This window comes from Asterias rubens, chromosome 20 (genome assembly GCF_902459465.1).
Source record: "Asterias rubens chromosome 20, eAstRub1.3, whole genome shotgun sequence".
Taxonomy (NCBI): Eukaryota; Metazoa; Echinodermata; class Asteroidea; order Forcipulatida; family Asteriidae; genus Asterias; species Asterias rubens.
Window position 1 is genome coordinate 12077953 of NC_047081.1, and position 17385 is coordinate 12095337.

General features: G+C 38.8%; 2 protein-coding genes across 2 annotated transcripts; one reads left to right on the forward strand and one right to left on the reverse strand.

Annotated features, from left to right (window-relative positions):
• Nucleotides 1-396: 396 nt before the first annotated feature.
• Nucleotides 397-6667, reverse strand: LOC117304013 (methylthioribose kinase-like). Its single transcript, XM_033788491.1, has 7 exons — nucleotides 6590-6667; nucleotides 4183-4302; nucleotides 3374-3503; nucleotides 2584-2755; nucleotides 1585-1819; nucleotides 1047-1202; nucleotides 397-493 (listed from the first exon to the last, which is right to left on the reverse strand). Exons 1-7 carry the CDS (start codon nucleotides 6665-6667, stop codon nucleotides 491-493), a joined length of 894 nt encoding a protein of 297 aa, XP_033644382.1. The 3' UTR covers nucleotides 397-490.
• A 1153-nt stretch (nucleotides 6668-7820) lies between these two features.
• On the forward strand, nucleotides 7821-15647 carry LOC117304014 (fibrous sheath CABYR-binding protein-like). Its single transcript, XM_033788492.1, has 6 exons — nucleotides 7821-7878; nucleotides 9655-12776; nucleotides 13075-13203; nucleotides 14055-14227; nucleotides 14568-14691; nucleotides 15543-15647. The coding sequence occupies exons 1-6, from the start codon at nucleotides 7821-7823 to the stop codon at nucleotides 15645-15647; spliced, it is 3711 nt and encodes a 1236-aa protein (XP_033644383.1).
• The last annotated feature ends 1738 nt before the right edge of the window (nucleotides 15648-17385 follow it).

Sequence of the window (17385 nt, forward strand, 5' to 3'; positions counted from 1 at the left end):
CAAAATCCTGACAAAACCAAAGAAGGAAAAAAAAACATTAAACTTTGAACAGGGACAACCACGAAACCTATCATTTTAAAGGGTCTATCTGTATTAATATATATCGGAATAATTCAGTTCGTAAAATCTCTCTTTAGTATTCAATTGGTCCAGGATGTACTGTTATTCCTTTTGAGATAAGATGAAAAGCTGCTGTTGAAGTGACTACTTTAACTCCCGCAGAAATGATAATAATTCAGTTCTCTATTCTCTTCCAAACTACGTTTTTTTTTAATGCATTGATATAGGTCTTTAAGGAGGAAGATAGGGGGACAGTCTGTGGGTAGAAAAGGGGCTGGAGGAGTGGGATGTTTGTGGATCGAGTTGGCCTAAAAGACCCACCTTACTTACCTTCTTACGAGCCTACAGCCCATGAATCCAGCTGTATCAGACACTGTTGCAGCGAATTGTTCGGGCGTTAGATACTCGGCCGCATCATTAAAGTATATTTTCACTGTGGATAATCAATTATATTCATTGTTGTAAGCGAGGTACACTATAGAATTAATCGGTACGTACACTTATTTGACTTCTGTGAAAAATGTGATTTGCTGGTGTGACCTTTTTGTGAATATTATTGTTAACGACTAGATATACTCGGATTTGCATTACAGCGAAACCCGTGGCTTTATATATATTCCATTAGCTTAAAAACAAAGTATCATACGCCTCTCTAAATATTCATGAATGACGTCACCATTCTAACCCAAAGCGAGGCCATAGGCGCAGCCACTGCAACTAGGATCGAGTGGCTGGTACTGGTGGTGGCGTGACGTGCGCAGATGGGCTCGTTTTGGGTTAGAATGATGACGTCATGCATGAATATTAAGAGCGGTGTACTGTATTAATATTCATGAATGACGTCACATGCATTCTAACCCTAAATGAGGCGAATTATTCTTTGCAAATTTGTGACGTCAACATTCGCATTCGCGTTCGCAAATATGAACCGGACTTAACGTTTTTTTAATGTGGGTTTGGGTGACAAAGCAGAGAAACACTGGTACCTGTTTCCTTAATGCATTCCTCAAGTAAAGAATAAAAGGTCGGATTATCTTTGACGGGTAGAACTTATGCTCCAGGTAGACAACCATGTAATTGGAGAGTAGATGGCCAATGTCTTCACCCGCTGGGCCAACTCTTGACGCCTCAAAATCAATGATCTAAGAATAAGACAAAAAGAGTGGTTAATTCAAACTACCCTGTCAGACCTAATCCCCAAAATGTTATGTCAGTGAAAATACCATGCCAGTGTGGCATTTTGTGACCGGCTCCGTAAAAATATTTGCAAAGCAGAAATGTTTCTGGATAAGCAATAATTATTTTCTGCTTGAGCAGTGTTGTAAGAGAGGTCATAGTTCACTCATACATAAATAGCCAATCACTGTTTGAACATTGCCCGTTCCTTGAACGGATAGGCCCTACATCAAAGATGAACAAGGCGCTGGTTTGTTTGTGATTGCGAACGTTGAACCAGTCCCTTTGTGTTGGTAAACGTGATTCCTTTTAGTAATGATTAATGTAACCCTTTATGACAATGAATACCTTTGCAGAGTCTCCTTTTATCAAGATGGAGCTGGCATGAAGGTCAGCATGGATCAAACATTCTTCTTTCGTTTCCATGACATCTCGAAGCCTCGCCCTATTTGTAACGATCACTGAATCCTTGCTCATTAAATCGTATATTTCTTTCAATGCGGGTGACTGTCTCTCGATGTTTTCATCCTTGTGAATGTTTTCAAAAATATAGTAAACTAGGATCCCCTGGAATGCATCATTCCTATTTGAGAAAATAAGCAAAAAAACAAGAACCGAAACGGTTAAATATATTATATGTCCTCTGTTTAACGCTTACTATAGATGATTTAAAAAACTATACATACATTAACATCTCCTGGAAACCATGGCAAAATTTCATAAAACTGTTAAGCAAAAAATACTGCTAAGCAAAAATTTATGCTAAGAAAAATATTGGGGGGGGGGGGGCACCATTCACACCGATGTATTCTTTATGGACTTTTCACTGGTAACCAGTTTCTGCTAATCAATATTTTTCTGTGCCGATGGCAAGTTTTTGTGCTTACACGCTTAATGAAGTTGGGCTCAGTACGTTGCCGAAGTTATGCACTTCTTTTAAGTATGCGTGAGAAACTTTCATTGTAAGAATGGAAGATAGAACTTAATTTGTTAGCACAATTGGAATGCGTAAAAGCTTTTTTTAGATTTGCAAGGATCGGGTTTGACGAACGAGAACCGGTTTGCTCCGGCCTCTGTAAAAGTTCTTCAAATTTCCACAGATTCACTCGTTGTTTTATTGCCTCTTCAATATTTTCAGAGTTTCCAATGAACCCAATTTCATAGAGCTGCTGAAGCAGCTAAGCACAACAACATTTTGCTTACTTGAACAAGGTTACCAGCCAAAATACTATGTCACATGTACCACTAATGACTGGTATCCTGCTCATTTCTGCCTAGCAGAAAATTGTTAATGTTTTCTGCTTATTAAGCAGCTTTATGAAATTGGGGCCTCATTTGAATACCTACTTGGTCTTCTCCACCATCTTGGCGAGACTGGTCTCAGTCACATTAGTCTTATGTGTACCCCGATGTAGCTTTGCAATGTACCGTGCCACGTCTTGAATAGCGGGTAGACTAGCCTGGTGTCGTTGGAACATCTGTCGTAGGATGTCGTAGTCAAAGAGGTCTTGCATTACATCTGCATCGCAATAATGGTGGAATCAAGTTCAGTTCATAACCTGCTTGATATATTGTTTTTATTCTTTCGATGATGAACCGGTTTTAAGTTCTTACCTGATGATAGTGTGTTTCCTTTTTATTGTTTTCAAAATGGGATAGCCCTTGGTTGTTCTTAATGGTTAAATTGAAGCCTAAGGTTCCTGGGTGCTACAGTAGCTGTAGCGAACCCACGGCTTCATTTACATGATCAAAAGAAAAAAATGCTATTCTGTTTATATTTTCCCTCTTAATGGCCACATCAGAATACACTTTGACTTTGAAGATGACAACACCCTTCCCATGAGCCCCACCCCCTCCTCCACCCCGTCACCACTACCACTACCACCATCACCAAAAGAACTTTTTATTTGTTTTTGTTTTCTTGTTTTTGTTTATTGTAACTTAGTCTAGTTTGATAGTAAAGTGTGGTTTTAAATTAATATTTTTTGCGTTATATTTATTGTTGGTTTTCGTAACAAATCTATTGTCTATTGGTTTTAATTTGTAACGTCCCTATTGCATTCATATTATTTGCCGTACTTTTATATTGTTTTATAGCAGATTTGGATAAACCAGTAATACTTAAAGTAAGACTCACAATAACAGTTATCTTCATCAAAGAAGATTGGTTCTGGTACAGATCCTGGAGCGAGTTGATTTAGTAAAGACAGCGTAAAATACTCGGTTTGATTCCTTCTTTCAGTCATCGGTAATTCTGGACCAACAACCTGTGATTGACCATCAGAAATAAATGAAGCAAGCAAAATCGACAGGTTCCTTGTGTTTAAAGGCAGTCAGGTTGGCTCAGTGGTTTTTCCACATGCCTTTCATCTGTTTGGAACGGAGCCTTACAAAGTGGATTGGGTTTTCAGTCCCTAAACTAACCGACTGCGCGGGTTTCCCTGTTTGGGTTCCCCACGTCTTAATCTGAGTAAGTATTTAAAGGCAGGATACTATTGGTCATTGTCAAAGATCAGTCTTCTCAGTTGGTGTGTCTCAACATATGCATGTAATAAATAAAAAAAACGGTCAAAATTTGGGCTCAGTTCGTTATCGAAGTTGCTAGAATATTGTTTAAAAAAACACTCTTGCTGCACAGAGTTGTGTTTATCAGATTCTTAAAAAAACCCACACAGAACACAACGTGCAGTCGGGCAGTTTAGGGACTGAAAACCATGACTGAAGCCTTTCGAATACTCTATTTTTATGGGGGTGAACAAATCCCCTTTCTCTACAATTACATTACTTCAAAGGGTGTTGTTTCTAACACCTCTCCAGTGCTCTTTAACATTTAAGTTGTTATGATCATTTATTGTTTGAGTAACTACCAAAAACACACCCTCTCTTAACTTTCAAATACGAAATATTTGGTGGTATCAGTTTTATGAAAATTACATCGCTTGTTACCTTGAAGTATCCCATAGATTGCTTAACGATGACGGATGATCCAGTCATAGATGTTATTCTGAATACCCAGTTTGACTCTCCACCACTCAGCTCCTCAGTAGTGCATTCAAGCTGACAAAACTATGAACAAGAATATCAAATAAATCAACAGATACACGACATACTCTAAGCAGCAAATCAATTAATCAGAAGATATTTTATATATTTTTTCAAAGGCGCATGAAGTCAATTTAACACTTAATTTAACATTTGAGCAGTTTCTTAAAAGTATGAAAAGTGTGAGCATCCTTGCTGGGCTTGCTATGGTAGTTATGGGATGTGGGTATTGTTGTTATTGTTTTTGTTTTTGATGTTGTTGTTGTTGTTGTTATTGTTGTTTTAGGTTAGGGATCGTGTAAAATCCCTGCATTGACCGTCATCTTTAATGTCAAACAATGGAAATTATCATGTTTACGGAAATTATCATGTTTACGGAAATTATCATGTTTACGGAAATTATCATGTTTACGGAAATTATCATGCTTACGGAAATTATCATGTTTACGGAAATTATCATGTTTACGGAAATTATCATGTTTACGGAAATTATCATGTTTACGGAAATTATCATGTTTACGGAAATTATCATGTTTACGGAAATTATCATGTTTACGGAAATTATCATGTTTACGGAAATTATCATGTTTACGGAAATTATCATGTTTACGGAAATTATCATGTTTACGGAAATTATCATGTTTACGGAAATTATCATGTTTTTCTTCAAGTTCTTGAAATGATGGTAAGCATCATCGAGTGGCTCCGCACTTCCACAGTACGCATGCGCAAACACGTTTATTGTACTGTTAGTCTCAATCAAGGCAAGGGAAATGCAGCTGGAAAAGGCATGTTCAGGCGATTTTAAAGTTCAATCAAAAGGTTAGACAATGGGGCCAACGTAAACCTATTTTAACAATGCTAACATGATGAGAACTCCCTTGTATACTTGCAAACAGGTGGAGAAAAGTCCACCTAGAATCGGAATGTATGTTTTAGCATTGATCAGACTAACAAAGAATGGTATAGAATAACCACAGATGAATTACGTCACACCCACCCAAAGGATACTTAATTCCACAGAATGTCCCCTCTGAACATCCCCCCCGAAATACTTTCTGGCAATGTTAAATCTCTAACTGTACATTCCAAACCGGAGGTGGCGATCTTCTACACGCCATATCAATCGGCATTACCGTCGGGCATTACCGTCGTCTGAGGACACGACTTATAACATGCCCAATGTTTCTCCACTTAAAGGTAAATATTGATCTTTGCATTATATCACTAGAAACCTATGCAATGAAGCATTTCTATCGTGGTGCTGCTAATGACAAAGCATTAGTTTGTAGTTATATAGAGTACTTTGCTATAATAACGTGGCCTGCGGATGGATGGCACCAAGGTTCATACCGGTGTTAAATGCTACTCATGGTTATTTTCGTCAGTAACTTGTGTTCTACGATCTCTCTCTGTATGCTGACAACTATTTATATAATCTATAAGAATAAGCCTAAACAATGTAATAATAAACTTGCTGGTACAGCCGTGTTTAAAAGCTCTTTGTGGGAGTGCAATGACGCTGAAAAGGCAGGTGTGGTCTTGACATTTCAAACAGTATCCTCTGCTCGTCTATTTTCACACCTCTCAAAGATGCAAACACCAGTTTACGATCAAGTTAATGAATAAATCGCTGAAAATAGAAAAATAACAGGATTTAGAGAATCACCCGGCATCGATTCTTAGTGCTATACAATCAGCACGAATTTGACAAGTTTGCCAGTTGCTGGATGAGAATACCGCCCGCAACGATACAACTACAAGAGCCTGGTCCCCTGTCTTTATCCTTGCGGATAAAGACAGGTGTTCTGCAGCAGTGATTTTGATGGATACAATGATCGTTGGTAACCGAGCAGTGACATAAGTTTTATATCTGCGTTTTGATTGGCCCGGGGTGTCGTTGGTGCAGCTGACAAACATCGGATAATTCAAAACACATTATATGGAAAGTTTACGTGAGGTCATCTCGACTCTCTGCATGTAGTGTGCACTGTGTATGTGGCATGCACACATTGTACGTAACATGTTGCATGTAATGCTGTTATTGTGTACTATATACACGTAGGATTTGATAGCGTTTATAAAATGTGAAATGAATGTAGGTGAAAGGTGGAAGGGGATTGACCTAGACTCGAGGCCACTCTCTGGCGTTATTCACGACTCTCAAAGTGTGACGTCATATGGGAACCTACTTCGCTGTAATATTATTATATCAAAATGAAGGAAACAAAATCACGTATTTTTACACGCGAGACTATATTGAAACATATTGAAATAGTGCACTTTAGATTAATCAAGAAATCATACTAACCTCATTGCCTAATTCCTTTTGCAAACGTTCCCAGTCGACATTGCATTCAACTTTACTGTCTGTCTGATTGTCTGCCATCTTGAAAATGTTGAATAACTTGGGTATACACTTTTTGATTTACAACGGAACGAACACAATATGAAGTTACGTTAACTAAACGAGGAGTTCAGATCAACATTGGGGCACTTTGTACTCTTCTCGGTTTGATTATAAAACGGTTTAACGAGGGTCAAGGGTGAAAGACTTGAAAGGTTGTCAAACTTTAGGAATATAATGCTAAAACCGTAATTACTCCAAATAATGATGAAAACATTACTCGTAAAAGAGTAATGGAGAGCTGTGTATTATTATAGTATAAAACTTTATAAGAAACGTCTCCCTCTGAAGAAACGTAGTTTTTGAGAAAGACAATCTAAAAGCACGTGGTGCAACAACAGTGTTCCCTTTCATTACTATTTTGCAACTTCGATGACCAATTGAGTCCATTATTTTGAACTTCGATGACCAATTGAGTCCATTATTTTGAACTTCGATGACCAATTGAGTCCATTATTTTGAACTTCGATGACCAATTGAGTCCATTATTTTGAACTTCGATGACCAATTGAGTCCATTATTTTCACAGATCTGTTTTTTATGCACATGTTGGGATTCACCAATTGAAAATACTGGTCTATGACAATTATTAAAGGTGTCCAGTGTCTTTAATATAAAACAGAAAACATGGTAAAGATAATCTTCCCAATATCTACCGATGAGTGTTTGCTTTAGTAACGGAATTCGATTTTATGTATAAGCGGAAAACGACAGAAGAACAGCGGGAAGTTCGTACCAAACTCAAGCCATAATAATTTAGGTTGTCTATCGTAACATTTGACAATGGTTTGACTGCGATATGCGGGTATAAACAAATGTCTTCAAGAGGCAAAGCGGGAGAATAGAAGATTCCAATAAGAAAACATTTATTCATGGCGACATCAGTTTGACCAGCATCTTGTCGGCAATCTTATCGTTAATGACGCAGTGATTGGCTTCTCTATAATGTGTTCAAGAAATGTACTGGCACAATTAAATGACGTTATAAGACCCGACCAATGACTTGAGTTTTTAATTTCGGTCTTTGAGAAATAAGCTTTAACAACGATTAAAGTGCCGGTACTTATGGAAAGTGTCTTTGGTAAACCTTTCTAAACTTGATTCACTTTGGTTGAAACACCCACGCGGCTTGGACATGGAGTGCATCCGGATTCGTTTTGCTTTCATCTTTGCTTGTCTTGGATTGACTTTGGGTAAGTTAGTTGCTTCTTAAATTTTTCGTCTCTAAAACCATTTTCTTTTGTCATATAAAGGGTTGTATTATTATTTGCTCGTGTTAAAGGCAGTGGACAATATTGGATATTACTCAAAATAATTGTGAGCATAAAAACTTACTTGATAACAACAAGCAAAGGAGAACTGTTGATAGTATAACACATTGTGAGAAACGGCTCCCTCTGAAGTAGCGTAGTTTTCGAGAAAGAAGTAATTTTCCACGAGTTTGATTACGAGATCTCAGAATTAGATTTTGAGTTCCCGAAATCATACAGTGTTTTTTTTTGCCATTATTATCTCGCAACTTCGACGACCAATTGAGTTCAAATTTTCACAAGTTGTTGCATATGTTGAGATACACCAAGCGAAAGGTCTTTGGCAATAACCAATAGTGTCCGGTGTCTTACAGAGCCTGACGTTTCGACCTTAACAGAATCTTTCTCGAAGGAAGCAACGAAAGACTCTGCTATAGGGTCGAAACGTAAGGCCAATAAGGTTTTGTTTGCATTTAAATAATAGGTCCCTTTAGTTGGTAAGTTGTTTGCAAGAACTAACTCTATTTTCTCAATTGTTAATATTGTGAGAAATTTTAAAAGACCGAATTATGTCAGAATTACTGTTTTACATCCTCCTGTATTAGGGACTATTCATCTTTAGCCTTCAATTTTAAAATTCAATAGATTCAAAAAGTATAACCACATAAAAAACAATAAAAAGGGCATTTCAATGCATGTGCATATCATTGGTAACATAAGCAACAATGTTCACAGATTTTTACTTTATTTATTTAGAAGTAGAGAACGATGGAGAACTTCCTGAAAATACTACATTTTTTGAGATGTTTGCAAATCCGAAATGAAATATTTGAAAACTGCAAAAACAAAATGGAGTTTGTTTTTACTACCTTTTCGTGAATTTGATCCCAGTGGACCTTAAATGGTTCAGGCTTGTTTTGTTGGCACGTGTTGGCACACACCAGTGCAGAAAACAGTATTTGACAAATGGTATTGTTGAATTGGCCGCGTGCTTTACCTTTTAATGTTCAACTAAAGGGTTTTGATACCTTTTATAGATCAAGTTTGTGGCCATGACTTGAATCCCGACTCATTGTGATTGAAGGTGGATGTAGTATAACTTACCTGCAGATTATTTAGCTTTATTGCACGTCACGTTTAAACAAAAAAGGGAAAATCACATAGTGATGCTTTCAGGAGAGTCGCGTAATTCCGTTGCCCATGCTTAACAAGTTTTCGTTTCCTGTGACAAACTTTATTTTCTGGACATTGTTCTACTATTATTCTCAAAAACAACAACACCTAAGCAAGAAATGTTTTTAGGGAAGCTTTTAAGCTTAATAATCTTTATACCGTGTACTAGGTTTAACGTTAATCCGTGAAAATTGTGTTTTGTGTCCTACAAAAAATACCCCAACCCTTTGAGACAAAATAAACCAAGCGATCCTTCTTAAACAAGGCTGTTCCATCATGTACAGTTTGCCGATATTTAGTTGACTCTCAACACTGCAATTGATTAAGCCTTTTATCTAAGGAATAAAGTGTGTTCTTAAAACTACTTAAAATATCGTGTAAATACAACCTCTTCTTTTCTGATAATGACACAAAATACATTTCCCCCCTTTAATTATTCTAAAATAATGAATATTAGCGGATATAATGCCACAATTACAATGATTATAAAGCCATCAAACTTTATGGCAATAATGTTCACAATAACCTCCATAATTATTTCAACAGTTGTGAAAGCAGCCCCCTTCCGTGATAGGATAAATGATGCTCCTAAAGAAGAGTTGAGTGACATCCTCCGCTTACTGCGTATGTCAGAGTACATCGACAAGCATGCTGCTGCTTCCGAAGAAGCCGTTAACACCGACAGTACTCAGGCGAAAGAAGCCGGCATTGTGCCGGGTTTGGAACAGCCCAACTTGTGGGTTGAGAAGGAGTCAGGTCTGGATTCAGATCAGGCAGCTGATTTGGAGGCTGACTCTGGAGACGTCCACAGTGAGTTAAAACTACTGTTAAGAAAGCAAAAGGTGGCCGAGTTAAACGAAAAGGAAGAGTTGGTCCAAAACTTGTTTCAGAGCAGAAAGGACGTTCTGTTAGAATCTATCCAACCGCTCATGAGTTCAGAGGTGACGGTCAAACCAGATATGTATTCAGAGGCAAAGGTTAAAACAGTTATGACGTCAAAGTCAGAGGTCAAACAAGTTATGACGTCAAAGGCAGAGGTCAAACCAGTTATGACTTCAGAGGCAAAGGTTAAAACAGTTATGACGTCAAACCGAGAGGTCAAACAAGTTATGACATCAAAGGCAGAGGCCAAACAAGATTTAACGTCAGAAAAAGAGGTTGAAACAATTGATGCGTCAAAGGTAGACAACAAACCAGTTTTATTGTCAAAGGCAGAGCCAAAACAAGTTTTAATTTCAAAGGCCGAGAATAAACCAGCGGTGATGTCAAAGGCAGAGGTCAAGCAAGTTTCATCTTTAGAGGTTGAACCAGTCGTTAGGTCAAAGATAAAGACCGTATCTCAAACCAACGAGAAGGTTGATAAACAGACAAGAAATACTAACATAGGATCTTTGACCACGAGCAAACGTCAACCCCTTACTGAACACGAGATCTTAATGCAGTTAATCAACTTCATGGATATAGTCAACCAAGAGCTGGAGAAAACTGATGTTACAAAAAGGATTCAAAAAGACGATTCAGCTTTAGGAAATGAAAATGAAAATGACTATCTGAAAGAGGATGTTGAAAAAGTGATCCAATCGAGTAGGGAAGCTCCAGAAGAAATGATCCAATCGAGTAGGGTAGCTCCAGAAGAAGTGATCCAAGCGAGTAGGGAAGCTCCAGAAGAAGTGATTCAATCGAGTAGGGAAGCTCCAGAAGAAGTGATTCAATCGAGTAGGGAATCTCCAGAAGAAGTGATTCAATCGAGTAGGGTAGCTCCAGAAGAAGTGATTCAATCGAGTAGGGAATCTCCAGAAGAAGTGATTCAATCGAGTAGGGAATCTCCAGAAGAAGTGATCCAAGCGAGTGGGGAAGCTCCAGAAGAAGTGATTCAATCGAGTAGGGAAGCTCCAGAAGAAGTGATTCAATCGAGTAGGGAATCTCCAGAAGAAGTGATTCAATCGAGTAGGGAAGCTCCAGAAGAAGTGATTCAATCGAGTAGGGAAGCTCCAGAAGAAGTGATCCAATCGAGTAGGGAAGCTCCAGAAGAAGTGATCCAATCGAGTAGGGAAGCTCCAGAGGAAGTGATCCAATCGAGTAGGGAAGCTCCAGAGGAAGTGATTCAATCGAGTAGGGAAGCTCCAGAAGAAGTGATCCAAGCGAGTGGGGAAGCTCCAGAAGAAGTGATTCAATCGAGTAGGGAATCTCCAGAAGAAGTGATCCAAGCGAGTAGGGAAGCTCCAGAAGAAGTGATTCAATCGAGTAGGGAATCTCCAGAAGAAGTGATTCAATCGAGTAGGGAAGCTCCAGAAGAAGTGATCCAAGCGAGTAGGGAAGCTCCAGAAGAAGTGATCCAATCGAGTAGGGAATCTCCAGAAGAAGTGATTCAATCGAGTAGGGAATCTCCAGAAGAAGTGATTCAATCGAGTAGGGAATCTCCAGAAGAAGTGATTCAATCGAGTAGGGAATCTCCAGAAGAAGTGATTCAATCGAGTAGGGAATCTCCAGAAGAAGTGATCCAAGCGAGTAGGGAAGCTCCAGAAGAAGTGATTCAATCGAGTAGGGAAGCTCCAGAAGAAGTGATTCAATCGAGTAGGGAATCTCCGGAAGAAGTGATCCAATCGAGTAGGGAAGCTCCAGAAGAAGTGATCCAATCGAGTAGGGAAGCTCCAGAAGAAGTGATTCAATCGAGTAGGGAATCTCCAGAAGAAATGATCCAATCGAGTAGGGAAGCTCCAGAAGAAGTGATCCAAGCGAGTAGGGAAGCTCCAGAAGAAGTGATCCAATCGAGTAGGGAATCTCCAGAAGAAGTGATTCAATCGAGTAGGGAAGCTCCAGAAGAAATGATCCAAGCGAGTAGGGAAGCTCCAGAAGAAGTGATCCAAGCGAGTAGGGAAGCTCCAGAAGAAGTGATCCAATCGAGTAGGGAATCTCCAGAAGAAGTGATTCAATCGAGTAGGGAAGCTCCAGAAGAAATGATCCAATCGAGTAGGGAAGCTCCAGAAGAAGAAATTCAATCGAGTAGGGAATCTCCAGAAGAAGTGATCCAATCGAGTAGGGAATCTCCAGAAGAAATGATCCAATCGAGTAGGGAAGCTCCAGAAGAAATGATCCAATCGAGTAGGGAAGCTCCAGAAGAAATGATCCAATCGAGTAGGGAAGCTCCAGAAGAAGTGATCCAAGCGAGTAGGGAATCTCCAGAAGAAGTGATTCAATCGAGTAGGGAATCTCCAGAAGAAGTGATTCAATCGAGTAGGGAAGCTCCAGAAGAAATGATCCAATCGAGTAGGGAAGCTCCAGAAGAAGTGATTCAATCGAGTAGGGAATCTCCAGAAGAAGTGATCCAATCGAGTAGGGAATCTCCAGAAGAAGTGACCCAAGCGAGTGGGGAAGCTCCGGAAAAAGTGATCCAATCGAGTGGGGAAGCCCCAGGGGAAGTCGTTCTTGAAGTTTCGAATGTACAGGTCAGAGTAGATTCGATTGTTGGGAATAAAATCGTTCCAAGTGAAAAGGAACATGAATATCTGAAGGAGAAAGCTACTGAATTTAAAGAAAATTTAACTGCAGAGTTGGATGAGATCATTGCTGGATCAAAGACAGGATCTGAGAAGAGTTCCGTCATGGACATTATTCTCAATAAGAAGGTGCAGGACTTTGAAACTACCGATGAGGGCGTCAGTGAAAAGGTGAGTGGTATGATCCAGCAGTTTAATGGCCCTTTTCGAAACCACGGCTTCGGCTTGGGATTTGGGTTCAGGGTCCATTCTCTCGTCTGAAGCCTTGAGCGCGTATACGTAAAACTTGATTAATATTGTCAAAACACGGCCGCGTGGCCAGGCTAGCCTGAGCCGAATCCAAAACCGTGTTTTCGAAAAGGGCCTGCAGTGTACCACCGACATCAGACAAATGAATCAGAAACATTAAGTAAACTAAATAAGGTAATCAACAATTTAGGTTGTTCTTTATATTATTTTCTTTTTACAGGAGACTAGCCAGAATGCTCATGTTGAGGACTATGAATATGCAAGGTGCAATCTCCAATCAAACAACTTTCTCTTCACGTCATTGGCCGCCAAGAATCACGTGACAGGCCAAATTGTACTCAAGCAACGGGTGAGCCGATCCAGAACCTGAATCATAAATTGAGAGATTTTTAATAAAACTTTAAACAAAGATTTGGAAATAGAATTTGTTTTCTTTCAAACATAAGAGTATATGCTTATGAACAATAAAACTATTTTTTTGTAATCACGATTTATATGTTTAAAAAATATATAAAGTTGTTTGGGGGGGCTGACTCCGCCTACCCCTTTTGTGACGTCAATCGAGGCAGACTTTGCCTGCAATGCGTATAGTAAACACACGTGCAAAGTATATGTACGTCCAAGTCGTGAGTTGGTACATTTCAAAAAGTGTTTTTCTGCATTCAGCAGCAATGCACCTGGTCGGCATTACCGGGAAAAAACAATTTGTTTGTTTTTTGAAACGTACAAACTCACGACTTGGTCCGTACATGTACTTTGCAATTGTGTTTACTCTACGCATTACAGGCAAAGTCTGCCTCGATTGACGTCACGAACAGCACCCTCTCGGGTCGGGGTCTACTCTTAAATGTGTAAATAACATAAGAACTTATTCACATTCCACTCATCAAAACACATATGTTAGTGACAAAAGCTTTATTTTGAAAAAATACCACTTCCAGGTGACTTTAATTGCTTGTTGAAATTGGTTGGACTTATTGAGTTTGATGACACGAAATAGGACTGAACAACGTTGAATTTAAACTGGACGTCGCCATGTTGGGACATTATCAAAGACTCACAAGGGTCACATGTTTACATCATGCATATTCATTCATGTTTACATCATGCATATTCAACAAGTATCTCCAACTTAATACTTGTTTGCAAATAATTATAAAGAACAACCCTGAAATAATTTTGTTATTTTGTTTCATACAGAAATCAGGCGGTGAGATGGAAATTAAGGCCAGTTTTTACGGACTGGACGTGAGTGGAGCGGTTGAGCATAAACTGGACGTGCACGAGTTTGGAGACCTAAGCTACGGCTGTGACTCGGCCGGGCAAAGCTTCAGAAACACCGGTGCAGCTAATTCCAAAACACGCCCCGTCGGGTAAGTTGATAAACTTTAAATGATGTAGACCTACCATTGGTGTAACATTTCCAACAACCCGAATAACTGATACCCAACATTGTATTCCTGATCTACTTTCTATTAAAGATAGACAGTTCTGTTCAGAACTGAGAAGTCTCCCAAACTCCAAAAACCTACTCCCCGGTAATATAGCGAGACAAGTTATGAAAAGATGATTGTCTACCCGGCAAATAGATTATACATACATGCGGTGTTACCACAAATCAAATTGTGACCTCGCCATGCAATGTGTAAAGTTCATTATCCTTTATTTAAATGATGTTATTAAGACTGACCTTTCATATAATTTTCCAAGCAGTGAGCCCGAGGTTGGACTTGGACTTGTTCGACGGGACGAGGTTGGTAGTGTGCAGGTAGGCTGGACCAGCCACTCCTCGCTAGGCCTCATGGGTACAGACTCCATTGTTGGCAGGGCCATTGTGGTAAGTCTTTCCTTATGTTTTCTTTTTTACAAAATTGATATAATTATGTAATAATATTGTTGTCATTCATGTACAATTTTTTTGTCCTGAGTGCCTCCATGGATTGAATAAATAAATAATTCAAATCACACATTCGTTTCGTGCACTAACTTCATTCCTCATAATGCATGTGACATGTAAAGAATTATTAGCATTTCGAGGCACCTTTTTCGTTCATTAATTTGTGTTCCAACACACAAAGAATAATTGATATTATAATAATAAGAAAACGTAAGAACATTGTGTTAGGATGGAGGTGAGAATCCAAGAAGCATCATCTTGTCAAATAGAGGCCCACTCAAACAAGAACAAAACAAAGAACAATTCAGCAATATGAAAACATTTTAACAAATAAATTACAACTTTGTGGAGGAAATGGTCTGAAGACACCCAATGCCGTTTCTCCATTGTCACTACCTCAACTGTGTTACTAGCAGGGCGCCCTCATACAGTTCTTAATCCGAGTCATATCATAAAACGTGTACTTTTTGTTTGACACTGTCAGATTAAGGCAATGTTTTTATTTTTTGCCATTTCACGAATCAAGAACTCTTTCAAAACAACCTGATGGGATCAAATACATTGTTAGTTTGTTTGCAGTTTCAATTCTAGCTTGTCTTGAATAGTAAACCGGATAAGACTTTTTGGCTTTTTTTCTTTTTATGATTTTGATCGATAGTTCTACAAATTTACCTTGTATTTTTTCCCCGTCTTGTTTTGTTGAGATAAAATAAATAATAACATTGACAAAGATTTTTACATTCCATTGATTAAAAATCCACGATTAATTGTATACTATCATTTATTTACAGATTCATGGAGCTACTCAATCAGGTCAAAGTTCAGAGGGCACATACGGTACCCGACTAGCTTGCTGTACTATAGCAAGGTCATCCGATGCAACGCCATGGGTTTAGTATCCAAACGTCTGGCGTATTATCAGATTTACAAGAAGGCAACAGTATTATTGATGACCTAGGGCCTTGCCACATGAGGCAACTTTTACTCAAGGCAACTTGGAGGCAACCAACTACAAGGCATGATACACGATCATTTTTGTAGCACAGTTTTTTTAAACAACAAGCAAAACGTGCTAAGATTGAGTTGTGAATGGATTCTCTTTATTGGGATTGCCTGGAACTGGTTGCCTGTAAATTGCCTCGTGTCACATGACCCTTATGATTGTAGAACAATTACGTATTGTTATATATTGGTGCTTATTTCTGCAACAGCATTGAGAGCGTTGTTAGCTATTTGTACTGCAATTCAGCCTTTGGATGGTATAGTCTCTGTTCAAGTCTTCAAACGATTGTTTGATCCCCCAAACTCTAGTGGGCACACATGGTGCTCGGCTAGACTGCACATCGGGTGGCTGCGTTTGTACTGAAAATGGCGTCCAGCAACCACGTGACCAAAGGAAACTTTCGCTGGCCAAATTTCATAAAGCCTGCAAGCACAAAAACGTGCTTAGCATAGACTAGTAACGCTTAGCAGAAACAGGTTAACAGCCAAAATTACATTAAGTTTGCATTGTTGTGACTGGTTTCCTCGTTCAATTTTTGCTAAGCAAAGAAGTTTGTCAAGCAGTAAAGGCCTATTTTCTGCTTGAAACAGCTTTTTGAAATTGGTTCCATGTCGCAACTCTCTCAACAAACACCTCTGTCCACTCTGTTCAAACATTCTGTCCACACAGCTCTGTCCACTCTAAGATCCTTCGCATATTATACACGTCATAAAGTACGTCCGGTCATTGACCAATATCCGATCAAGGCGCCTACACAGAAGAAAACATTATACATTATGTATTATATTGTAAGCAGAAAATGAACAAACAAAAACGCGGCTTTGTTATGGTAGGATGGACGCCCGATTCGGACATGCCCCCCTCCCCCCTGAAATAATCTGTATTCTGTACTCTCATGTTTCTTAACTTGGGGTTATAAAAAATAGACCTTTATCATGGAGTAGCCATCTTGAATTGTTCCCATTGATATCAATGTAACCAAACCGAGGCTGGAAGAACAAAATAGTCTGGTTCCTATTTTCAGAATAAGTATTATAATTCATTATTGTTATTTTACGAGAGGAACATGACCAAGATAAAGGCATCATGACAAAGGTCTATAGTATCAGTAGAATATCTGTACTTATTTACAACCCCGATATGTGTGAGACATAAAATAATTTAGGTTTTGTGGAGAGAAGACTGCGTGGGCTCAATTTATTTTAATTAAGAAAAAGAAAGAAAGATAAGAAAGCCACAAATGAAAAGGAACATACAAGAAATAAAGGCTAAACTCTTAATCCTTCTTTCATTGAAGCTTAACAATCCATTTTTATGGACTCACACCTCCGTAGTCCTTTAAGGTCCGAGTTTCAGAGCATTATGTAGCAATTAATACTCTCTAATTATTTTTTCTTTTAATTTGATGAACTGTTAATGATTAAGCTAAACGCATAATCATGAAAATCAATCAATGTGGAGGCATTGACAGATTAAGTGGCCATTCACTTGCAAAAGGAAGGCCACCCAGCACCCACCCCCCCCCCGCTCGCTGGTTATAGACCTTTCATCAGTGTATTTGTAAAAAGGAGTGAGATTTATATAAGATAAGTTCATCATATACAATTTCTTTCGTTAGTCACGAAATAAAA

Excerpts from the sequence above, each read along its gene's own strand:
- LOC117304013 (XM_033788491.1), bottom strand. The coding sequence starts at position 6,667 with ATGGCAGACAATCAGACAGACAGTAAAGTTGAATGCAATGTCGACTGG. Across the intron at positions 4,303-6,589 it reads AAAAGGAATTAGGCAATGAG|TTTTGTCAGCTTGAATGCAC; the intron begins GTTAGTATGATT and ends TCTTGTTCATAG. Across the intron at positions 1,203-1,584 it reads TAAAAGGAGACTCTGCAAAG|ATCATTGATTTTGAGGCGTC; the intron begins GTATTCATTGTC and ends TCTTATTCTTAG.
- LOC117304014 (XM_033788492.1), top strand. The coding sequence starts at position 7,821 with ATGGAGTGCATCCGGATTCGTTTTGCTTTCATCTTTGCTTGTCTTGGA. Across the intron at positions 7,879-9,654 it reads TTGTCTTGGATTGACTTTGG|TTGTGAAAGCAGCCCCCTTC; the intron begins GTAAGTTAGTTG and ends TTATTTCAACAG. Across the intron at positions 12,777-13,074 it reads ATGAGGGCGTCAGTGAAAAG|GAGACTAGCCAGAATGCTCA; the intron begins GTGAGTGGTATG and ends TTCTTTTTACAG.